This window comes from Vicugna pacos, chromosome 13 (assembly GCF_048564905.1).
Source record: "Vicugna pacos chromosome 13, VicPac4, whole genome shotgun sequence".
Lineage (NCBI taxonomy): Eukaryota > Metazoa > Chordata > Mammalia > Artiodactyla > Camelidae > Vicugna > Vicugna pacos.
The window spans coordinates 5525557-5537650 of NC_132999.1; the positions used below are offsets into that span (position 1 = coordinate 5525557).

The window sequence follows — 12094 nt, forward strand, 5'->3', positions numbered from 1 at the left end:
TTAACACAGTAGAGGATCCTGCCCCTTGGTCCTCATGAAAGCCACGGCAGCTCCTGGTCCTATCAGCCTGAGCCTGGTCAGTGGTTCCCCCCTTGCCCTCGACCTCCTTCAATGTTAAGAGGATAGACCACAAGAATTTCAAAACAGGAGGACAATCTTCTGGATCACGTTCAGAGAATAATTCAAGGCAGACTCTTTCCTGACTCAATTACCTTTCTATGAGAATGGAGAAACGTTAGATCATGCCTGCAAAACTCCAGCCCCTGGGGATTCATGTGTCAGGTTCAGAGCTGGAGAAGCAAGACAGCACACCTTTCCTCCCTGGAAGGACTACTGAGTGACATGCTTTGAGGGGACTGTGTTCCCTTCTGCCTCCCAGTGTCACTGGTGAGGGAGTGATGTCATCCCTGGGGAAAAGGGCTTGCTCCTGGGCCAAGCTCAGGGCTGGCCAGTTCCATGGCAGTATCTGGATAGCCCAAGTCTGGGACAGCTGCCCCAGAGGAGTCTGAGCAAAAGCTCAATCTGAAAAATGATTTTGGGCAGCTGGGATTCTGGCCAAGAGACCTTTTAGCTAAGTCTTTTTTTTGTTGTTGTTGTTAACCTTTCACAATATTATTTAAATTTAATTTTAGAAGTGAGTTACTCAACTGCAATGACACAAATGGATGCTATACCATTAAACCAAAATAAAATATATCCCAGCCCATCAGTCTTCCACTGTCCAACCTGAGCAATTCTGACCCCCACCCCCTACCAAATTGTATTATAAAAATTTTCAAACATAAAAGTTGTGAGAGTATTATAGTGAACACCCGTATCCCCACCACCTAGACTCTACAACTACCGTTTCCCATACTTTATTGTATGTCTGTCCATCTACTCAACTGTCAATCCATATTTTGGTGCATTTCAAAGTAAGCTCTATACATCCATTTATTTCTCCCATAAATACTTCAGTTTGCATGCCATTAAGTGTTTTATATTTTTTATAGCTCCTTTCCTTTTGAGGTAAAGTTGGCTATGCAATGCTCAAAGCTGAATCGTTTGCATGTATCTGTGCATATGCAGTGACCAGTGCATATACCTGTAACCCAAACCGTCATCAAGACACAAAATACTGCCATCGCCCAAAGTTCTCGCATGCCCGTCCCAGTCTTCCTCACTCCCACCTAACCAGAGGTAACCACTGCTCTGATTTTTTCCTACCCTTGGTGCATTTTCCTGTTCTCACCCTTTCTCTAAATGGAACTGCTACGGTCTGAATGTCTGTGTCCCCCCCAAAATTCGTAAATTGAAATCTAACCCCCCAGGGGTCTTCAAGGTATTAGTAACGGCTTTAGGAGGTGGGCCTTTGAGAGGCGAGAAGGTCAGGAGGGCAGAACCCTCATGAACGAGGTAACAGTGCCTTTATAAAAGAGAAGCCAGAGAGCTCCCGCATCCCTTCCTCTACGTGAGGACACAGAGGAGCCATGGCGTCTAGGACGTGGGCCCTCACCAGGTGCCCAGCCTGCTAATGCCGCCATCGTGGACCCCCTGCCTGCAGAATCGTGAGATGTGTTTGTTGACAAGCCACCCAGTTTATGGAATTCTTGTTGCAGCAGCCTGAGGGGACCAAGACAGAACCTTCAGAACGAACACCTTCGTGTAAGTCTTGTTTCGCTCAGCTGCCTTGAGGCCGCCCGACTGCTGTGCGTGTCAGGGGTGCACTTTCCTGTGTTACCGGGTAGTCTCCGCTGTGTGACTGGACCACAGTCTGGATATGCATTCTCCTATTGATGGACACTTAGGCTTCCAGTTCGGGAGTCTCACGAATAAAGCTACCAAGAATAATTTCATACACATCTCTGGTGGACATATGTTTCCATTTCCCCTGGGTAAATACTCAGGAACGAAGCCGCCGGATCAGGGGTAGGTGTCTGAGTGTTTACTTTACACTCCCACCCGCGACGTAGGACAGTCTGGTTGCTCTGCAGACTCATGAACATTTGGAATCAATCCTGCCAATTATAGCTGTTCTGGTGGGTGTGAAGTGATTGAAGCTATTATTTTGGCAAATTTTCCAAATTAACAAAAAATACATATGCAGAGGGAACAGGTTGAAGGAAATACTGGTTGAAGGAGATCTAGAGATTGGAATATATATTAAGAAAGTTCACTCATCCAAACCCAGATTGGGAGAATAAGAAATGACTAAAGGGGTGTGGAAAAAGCAGCGGAAGACGTTGTTCAGTTTATTGTTGTCTCGATTATACTGGGATATTAGGAAAGCCAAGTCAATGCTTAGAAAACTGCAGACTTCCTTGGAGGGGAGATAGGAACTCTGTGTTTCCCTACAGAGCTGGTCTGGCGTGGACCACGTGAACCCCAGTTTGGTTCCTCGTGGTCAAAGCTCTTTGAGCACCATCCCTGCAGAGCTGGCCCAGCCTAGAAAATAGAGTCAGGAACTACCTGTACAATTGAGAGGGGCCCCCTGCTCCTCCCTCCTGCCTTCCCTCCCTCCAGTACCAACCCTGGACCAGAGGGAGGGGATTCACATTTTGGGAGCATCAACATTGGACCAGCACCTACTCTGAGCACCATGCACGCACGGTCCTTTAATCCTCACAGCACTACTCCACCAAGCTAGGCACTGACAGTCTCACGTGACAGATGTGACACCAAGACTCAGACAATCGTGGTCCTTTGCCTGGGGTCACACAGCCTAAATCCTGTGCTCTTTCCACACAACTTTGCTCAGCACCCAGCAAGCAAACTGAAGGAGGCTTAACTGACAGCTCAGGCAGTGCTGAGGCCAGTGGCAGACGGTGCTGCGAGCCTTTCAGCCAGATCTGTCCCCCTTTTCCTTTCTTTTCTTTTTCTGCTTCCTAGTGTGTCTGTGTTGAAGGTAGGGCTGTGCCGTCTTTCAGAAGACGCAGATGAAGACAGCCTCGGCCCTCCTCTCTGCAGCTGTGACCATCTGTCTCGGGGCTTGGGGTTTGCTCTTGCAGGAAGGAATCGTTAGCGTGCCACTTTCGCCCTCCCCTCGCCCACCCGCTCAGTTTCCCCGGGGCTGGTGTGATCAGCGCTTGACGTGGAGGACACACAGACAGCCTCACCGATCCCTCCTCCCCCCTCACGGCCTCTGCCCACTGGGGGGAAGCGAGGTGACTGTGTGCACTGTGTTCCTCTAGACCGAGTTACCTGTTCCTGAAAAGCATTAGCTTGCTCCTCAAATCCTGCTGTTCGGAAGTAATTGACGACATCCATCACGGCCCAGTCTGCGGGATCGGGTGGTCTCCCATTCTCCAGGGAACTGCAAAACACCAACCAAGAAGCGGTCTGGATTTTTGTCTCTGAGCAATGGGGACTTGTTACGTGATCTGATGGAATGGGGGTGACCTGATCAAGCTCACATTTTGAAAAAGAGAATATTGGAGAGGAGCCAGAGGCAACGAAGGGACCAAGCGAGAGATCGTGGTGGCTGAGACCATGACAGAGAGGAGAGAAGTGCGTGTATTTAAAAAGACTAACCAATAGAATCAGCATGACTTAGTGGTGGACTAGACATGAGGACAAAGGAGATGGAAGTGTCCCAGAACTGGATGGATGGGAGTAACTGAAGTTAGATGGTGCCCCAGGTTTAGCTGGACACGCTGAATTTGGGGCACCACCTATTTCCAAGTTGAGATGTAATGTGGCACACGAGTATGGAGCTCAAAGCAGGCAAGTGGGCTAGACGCACACATTCGGGAGCCAGAAGCGTTTAGATGGCGTTTGACACCGCGGGAGGGGACGAGAAGAGAACCGGGTCTAGCACGAAGCTTGTGAAGGTTCAACATGTAGTGGAAATTGCTAAGATCCATGTTACTTTTAATGAGAATGTAACTGCCCGGACTTTGGGGATTCCTGAAAGTCCCAAAAATCAAGGGTTGAACTGTGCCTCTGCCTCACCCCCAGGATAATGTTTTGCTCATAGTAGGAACTTAAAATATTTGACTAAAAAAACAAACATCTGTCCTAGTTCAAGAAAAGGGAGTCTCACTAATCAATGGCACATATGATCAATTACTTACAACACAGCACTTACTTTAAAACCATTCAGAGCCAGTGCTCACTAGTTAGAGGTGTTTTCCCTTCTGGCGTAGACTGTGAATCTATAAACAGCGCCCCTGTGCACACGCACTAGTGCGCATGCCCACTCACACACACGCCCCCCACGCCTTCCTACCATCCAACAGGCAATATACACGGGGAAAAACTGCTTTTCACCCTAACACTGTCGCACCGTAACATATATTTTCAAATCAAAGCTAAATGTGTTTTTTAAAAATTATTCCACATGCTAGGATTTTCCACTAACATAAGTGATCATGCGCTGCCCTGGGGACTCTCTTTAAGGTACCATTTTCTTTCCCTCTCTTGCTTAGTTGCGCTCGAAAAATGTTTGGAAAGCAGTTCATTGTTCTAACAAACCTTTTAAGTTTTCTAATCAGCTTGCTTCTAGCAGTAAGCACAAGAGTCCCATCGGATACACTTTTAAGTGCCCCAGAAAACATCTGAATTGACTCTCCCTGTGGCTGACTTCAATTAGCTGCCTTTCTTCATAAAGAATAGTTATCTAATTGTGATAACAAAGTAAGCTACATAGTAATTTTAGGATGGGAGGCTTTCCTGATTCTTATTCTGCTGGGATATGACATCATCATTTCCACAGTTCTGAAATATTCCTGAGCACTAGCGAGGCAGCAGAGAACAAAAGACTTTGCAAAACCACTGGCAGCATACCACAGAGAGCAAGAGAAATGAGCTCTCTTACACTGAGGGTGAGGGGATCCACACGGAAGAAGCAAGGGGTGAGGAACCAATCAGCGCATGTAATGCCTGATCCGCCTAAGTTTCAGCATGATAGCCCAAAAGACAAAATAACTTAAAATCACAATGTGGGACCACACATCTTGAAGGAGGAACTGTCTGTCTCCATCTCTGTATCTCTCCAGAACCCAGCACAGGGCTGACTGGCGTACAGCTGGTGCACAGCAAAGATCCCTTACATTAACGGACTAACAACCGGAGAGCACTTAGAGCCTACAGTACGCTTTTCACACATTACCTATTATCAGCCTCCCAGCTCCTTGTGAACTGGCTACAGTCACCTGTTTTTAGGACACTAAGGCTCAAAAAGGTTAAGAAACTCAGTCCAAATCACACAGTATAGAAAGCCAGGATCGATTCTGCGTATGCTTGCCTCCCAGTCTATGCTTTTCCACTCCGTACTCATTGATATAACAAATATTTACAAAAGCCTCTGGTCTTCTCAGCCCTGTGCTAGAGGCGGGCTTACACGGATAGGAAGGCATGGTTCCTGCTCTCGAGGGGCTGGCAATCCCGTGAGGGGAGCAGACACGGGACATGGAAACAGCATGCTCTAGACTGAGGGCTCAACCGGTGCTGCTGAGGATGTGTGCTTTGGTGGGCCCAGATAGTTCTGCCTGACTAGGATGCTTGAAGGTTTTTAACGTAATTTTGAAAGGCATCGATTGCTTCAAACACAGCCTAGGCTCTGCCCTGAGAGGGGACGGCTTACAGAAGCAGACATGTGCAGACACACGCTGTCACTTCTAGGTTGTTTATGTTAAAGAACGATGGATGGTTTTGCAGGGCCCGTCCAGTGGTTTCAGCAACAGTTTTAAGGAGAAACCTGGAGATGATCCAAGGCAACATGATGGTGGGGGTTGGGGAGGCCAGAGTGCCGTGGCCAGACGAGGTTATGAGGACATTTCAGGGGACGGACTTAAGCGTCACCTTTCCCCACTGGGAAAGCCATACGTCACCTCGAGGACTGTTATTTGTGGCCAAACTGAGACACTTTGTTCCCTTTTAAATGGATCATTTCTTCCAAATCTTTCCTTTTAACTTGTGCATGTCAAATTCCAGAAGGAATTTAAATGGTGCTGTTTAAAACCCCTCCCAGATGGTAGTTCCAATTGTGGCTGTTAATTTTGCACTGATGAAATGAGATGGCAGATAAAAACGTTCCATTATCATTTGATATTTATTATTCATTATCATCATAGCAAAATATTTCCCAGAATATACTTTATAAAGATGATAAATTCATGAACTTTTTTCCAGGTATAGACTCTTAAAATATATATATATATATATAAATAGATAGATAGGTATTTTTCCTTATTACAAAAAACTAGCAAGAAATGAAGGGGCAGAATTTATCTCCAATCCCATCACTTAGCCAAATCAATGCTTCCATTTAACACAGTCACCTTTTAGTCCCTGTGCATATGCTTAGGTACATCGTGTATTGATAAAAATTATATCATGTGTGAATAATTCACACTGGGAACTGATTATCCCCTAATTAGACAGTCACCTCACTTTTAGAGAGAGCTAAAGAGACCCAATCATCGAGGACGGAAATGCAATAAATAACAAATTTGGCAGACACATGCAGATTGAGACCTTATTATGAACGTGTTCATGTGGGCACACTATCATTTTAAGTGCTGGCAGCAAAAATCTTCCTTTTTCCCTTTCAGTAGTTGTGGAGGCAGGTGAAAAATAGTTGAAACTCTTTCTCGGGATTTAGCCTGTGTATACTGTATGGTACTTATGATATTAGAGAGTCTGAGGGTTGATCAGACCAAAAAGAAACTCTGAATAAACACAGTCCATATGTGATTTCAACCCCCCCTTATACTTACTAACTGTATCTCTGTTTTAAAGTTCAGAGCACAAGTTACCTCATACTCGCTGCCCTATTATGGAGGTATATTTATCATGCTCCTCATTTTATAAACCTAATTCTCAATGTCACTTATGTTTCCACTCAGAAATACACTCCAACTTTGTCCTCCCTTGATCTTTATAATTTATTTTCAAAATTAAATTAACCTACTCTTTACCCATATCTTAAAACAGCCTTTGGCTAAAAGCAATATAATTCTGATTGTAATATATTAGCATTAACATTGACCTCTCTGCCTATGACACAGCTAAGCAGGAAGCAATCAAATGAGCTTTCACTTCATCTCCATTCTTTTCTCGCTCTCCCTTCATCCTAATAAGCAGGGATCTGGCTAAAAAAGGAAAGGCTGATTCAAAGTTTCTTGACAGGACATTCTTCATTTTTTAACATCCAGATAAATAAGAGTTGTCTGCACTTAGCTGCAGCATATTCAAGCAACGAAGGGCCTGAAAAAGCAAATAACTCTCCTGTATATTCCAAATTCTTTAGCTTGGCATCCAGGGATTTGATTCAAACATAACTTTCCAGGCTTCTTTCCAATTTCAAGTTTGTACTGAAATCCAGTTGGTCAACATCCTGGACTTATATCCATATATCCACAGCTTTGGTTATGCTACTCAAAGCGCTGTCTGTTCAACTGCCAAGGATGCGAACCCCACTCATTTTTAAAAGGTACTGGTTAAATGTCCCTTTCCTAATATCCTTAATCAACCTTCTATTCCAATCATTGATTCATTGTAACTTGCCCTCAGTGAGTCAGGCACTTGATAAGCTTGGGAACTCATAGTCTAGCGAAGAGGAAGATCTCAAGTCAGCTGCATGATGAAGACGATTGTATGTGTTCCTTGCTTTATTCCAAACAGCCGTTAAGGAGCAGGAGGACTAGATGGATGGAGGGAGGAGGGCAGGGGGAGTCAGGCTGTGCTAGGTGTGGGAGCCCTGAATCAGCAGCAACACCAGAGTCAGTCCCGGGAGCAGATGGGCCATCTTCCTGTATCTTTTCTCTCCTCTGTGAGAGGCATCTTCCCACAAGCTCACGGCTTTCCTCTGAGATCTCATGGCACTCTGTCCCGGGCGCGTCTCTGCTGGGGATGTCTCCCGAACTCCCTACCCCATCCTTCTGAAAACAAAGGATCCTATGACTGCCTCTTTTCCCACCTGTTCTTAACTTTCTGGTACAAATAAAGACCTCTGAACCAGTGTAAACTCCTCTCAAGAGGCCTCGATGGATTTCTGGTTTTTCCTTCACTATCAAAAACAATTCATGCTAAACACAAACATGTGAACATTTCATACCCCAAACATTAACACCAAAGACAACTGCACACAGACTGCCAGAAGAGCCTTCCCTCCACGCTCTGAGCCACGGCACAGGGGTCCCTCTTCCAAAGGACTTAGTGTGGGTCTGACGCTGGGACAAACTCGGGTTTCCTTCTGTAGGGGTATCAGTAGCACGCCAGAATCTATGCAGAAGACAGCAACCCTTCCTAATGCAGAAAAGATACATCCTGCATGCTTGTGAGTGCTGCTGGCTTTGATTGGAACGCCTCTTGTTTTCACGCTTAAAACATAATGATACACTTAGCTGACTCTACAGTTTTATGCGTTTTACTCTGTTGAAATGTCTGCTTCTTTAAGGCAGTTATTTGCAATGGACAAAACGGTACCAATCAAAAACGTGAACCAGCTCAATTCTTTCATTCAGTTTAAAGGAATCATCAAACATTTATCATAAGACTCTATGACAAGAAAGAATTGCATTTCCCTACCCCCAAAATTCATATGTTGATGCCCTTACCCCTGAATCTGACTGTATTTGGGGCTGGGGCTTTTCGGAGATAGTGCAATTAAGGTCGTAGCAGTGGGGTCCTAACCCAATAGGATTGGTGGCCTTATAAGATCTGCATGCATGTGCAGGAGATAAATCCCTGTCGGGACATAGTGAGAAGGTGACCATCCACAATCCAGGAGGAGAGCTGTCTCCAGAAACTGAATCAGCCAGAATCTTGATCGCAGGCTTCCCAGCCTCCAGAACTCTGAGAAATAAATTTCTATTGTTTAAGCCACCCAGTTTATGGTATTAAGTTAGGGCAGCCCAGCAGACTAACACGTCATAAAACAGGATGAGCAAACAGCCATGAAATACTGAAGAATGGACTTTAGCTTCACTAGGAAAAATAAAACTGTACCAGTTACAAGTATTGCTATTAACTACCATACATCATCTGTATTCAAGAACCCAAATGCATAGCACTCTGACTTACCCCACCAAACGTATCCGCACAAGGGTTATGACATCAGATCCTGATTAGAAAGGTAATTTTTCAGGTTTGAATTAGTGGCTCAGTTTACCCCACTCCCCCTCCTCTCCTTATCTATCTTCTTCCCTCCCTCCCTCCCTCCTTCCTTCTTTCCCTCCTTACTAACAATCTGTTAAGAGATACCTGGTACTTAGCCACTTAAAATGTCTTGGGAGTTTGATTTTATTTTCCCACGCTTTTGGTTTAGCGGCACCTTACATCACAATCACCCCCTGTTCCAGACTGCTGTTCCCTGCAAAGAACAGCATCCCGGGAGCCATCACTCACAGTGTCCGGGTAGAATCAGGCACCGCGGCTGCGGGGTCTGGGAAAGGCGGATGAAACAGATGAGAGGGGCATAATGGGGAGAGAGTACCCAGGAACTGCCTAGCAAGCTGGATACAATGTCGTCATCGCTTTCAAAGGACAGACATCTGAGGACTCCTGACTACTTGTTTGACAACACAGAAGGACAGGAGTAGGAGTAAATGAACAAAAGCTGAAGCCAGTGATCAGACACACAGTCACTTCTAACAGTTTCCTCTTCCTCCTTCCCTAAGGAGCCCAGCAAGACTTCCAGGCAAATAACCAAATATCCTCTGAGGTTATTTATTTAACCCTAAATGTGCCTGCTCCCCTTAGACACCTGACTGATGTGTGGGTTACTATGCACGTAAACATTCTTGGCTTTTTTTTTAATGAGCTGAGTAACAGTGGCCATTGTTATTTCTGTTACATGGAAAGTCTCTGAGAATTCTACAATGCACTCAGAGGTTTGAAATTGCAGTAATACCGATAATAATTTCAAATTCTATCCTAATGTTTTACTTCTGTCATTCACCTTCTAATCCTGTAATTCACATGGGCAAAAATGACAACTTTTTAAAATGAATAATTAGCTTAATATTTAATAGTTAACAGCCTTCAGAGAGAAGGCTATTCAAAAGTTAGTAATAATGCATATATAGTCAATTAATTTATGACAAATGAGCCAAGAATATACAATGGGGAAAGGACAGTCTCTTCAATAAATTGTACTAGAAAAATGGGACAGCCATGTGCAAAAGAAACTGGAACACTATCTTACACCACACACAAAAATTAACTCAAAATGGACCAAAGAGCTGAACGTGAGACCTGAAACCATAAAACTCACAGAAGAAAACGTAAGTGATAAGCTCTTTGACACCAGTCTTGGTGATGACTTTTTGGTGGGGGAGGATCTGACTCCAAAAGCAAAGGCAACAAAAGCAAAAAAACAAGTGGGTCTACATCAAACTAAAAATCTTCTGCACAGCCAAGGAAATCAACAAAATGAAAAGGCAACGTACTAAAAAGGAGAAGAACATGTTTGCAAATTCAAAACATATAAAGAACATATATAACTCAATAAAAAATCTAATTAAAAAATGGGCAGAGGATCTGAATAAACACATTTCCAAAGGTGACATGCTGATGGCCAACACGTATGTGGAAAGATGCTCCATTAATCATCAGGGAAATGCAAGCCAAAACCACAATGAGACATCACCTCATGCCCGTTAGAATGGCAATTATCAAAAAGACAGGAAATAAGTAGTGCTGGCAATGATGTGGCGAAAAGGGGACCTTTGTGCACTGTCGGTAGGAATGTAAATTGGTGCAGGCACTATGGGAAACAGTAGGGGGGTTCCTGAAAAAAATTAAAAATAGAACTACCATACAATCCAGCTGTTCCACTTCTGGGTATCTATCTGAAGGAAGCGAAAACAGTGAATTAAAAAGATATATGGAACTCCCACATTTGTTGCAGTATTATTTACAATAGCCAAGACATGAAAGCAACCTGAGTGTCCATCAGTGGATAAATGGATAAAGAAAATGTGCTATATGTACACAATGGAATAGTATTCAGCCATAAAAAGGAAATCTTATCACTTTCAACAACATGAATGGACCTTGAGGGCATTATGTAAAGTGAAATAGCTCAGAGAAAGATAAATATATGATCTCACTTATATGTGGAATCTAAAAACAAACATTAAAAAAAATTTTTTAAACCCAAAATCATAGATGCAGAGAACAGATTGGTGTGGTTGCCAGAGGTGGGAGGGGGTCACACAAGATGAGTGAAAGTAGCCAAAAGGTACAGACTTCCAATTATAAAATAAATAAGTCATGAGGATGTGACATACAGCATGGTGCCTGTAGCTAATAATACTGTATTGTATATTTGAAAGTTACTAGACAGTAGATCTTAAAAGTTCTCATCACAAGAAAAAAACTGTCACTCTATGGTGATGGATGTTAACTAGACATTGCAGAGAACATTTTGCAGTATACAGAAATAATGAATCATTATGCTGTACATCTGAGACTAATATGTTATATGTCAATTGCTTTCTGATGTAAAAAAGTTAGTATTATAATATTAAAAGTTTAAAAGTTTACATTCATTACTAAAAAAACTATCACTTTACTAATTATAAAATAAACTTTAGTTCCAAAGTAAAAAGTTTTTGCTTCATAATAAAACACTAAATTGAACACAAAGGCAGAAGAAGATGGCGAGATACATAAGCAAGAAAAGACGTGGCATTAATAAGAAATGGCTTCTTTTGAAAGTCCTTGCTAAACACTGTTGCTGTGAAATTTCTCTCAGTAGAGCGTCCCCACTGAGGGGTGAGAGACTGGGTGGTGGTGGGAAGATAAACCATTTGTTGTGAAAAGCTGCAAACTTGTTATAAGCTCTGTCGCGGGAACACTGTTTCTTCCTCCATCCTAGGAGAAAAGGGAAGAAGGGGAGAAGACCAGCGGATGAAAAAGGGAGCAGGGATATGAATGGGAAAAAAAGCAATTCATGTTGTACATTTGTGAGTTGTACAGATAGGCACGTGCATGTGAAAGACCTAGATTTTTTTAGAATTTAGTGAAACTTCTGACATGGGTCTAATATGGCTAAACAGAGATCGATGGTGAGAGTGTCGTGTACCAAGATTTTACTGAATCCAAAAATCTGTGCACCTGAAATCCACAAAGAGAATACAATGATCCCATTTGTTCTATAAAAGCT

General features: G+C 43.5%; 1 protein-coding gene across 2 annotated transcripts in view; it reads right to left on the reverse strand.

The window, feature by feature from the left end:
• Nucleotides 1–12094, reverse strand: part of SAMD13 (sterile alpha motif domain containing 13) — a 40588-nt gene that overhangs the window by 13360 nt on the left and 15134 nt on the right. For both annotated transcript variants that reach the window (XM_072975748.1, XM_006205945.3), the window contains exon 3: nt 3181–3292. In XM_072975748.1, the coding sequence (XP_072831849.1) occupies nt 3181–3292 (112 nt within the window). The remainder of the gene's footprint in view (nt 1–3180; nt 3293–12094) is intronic.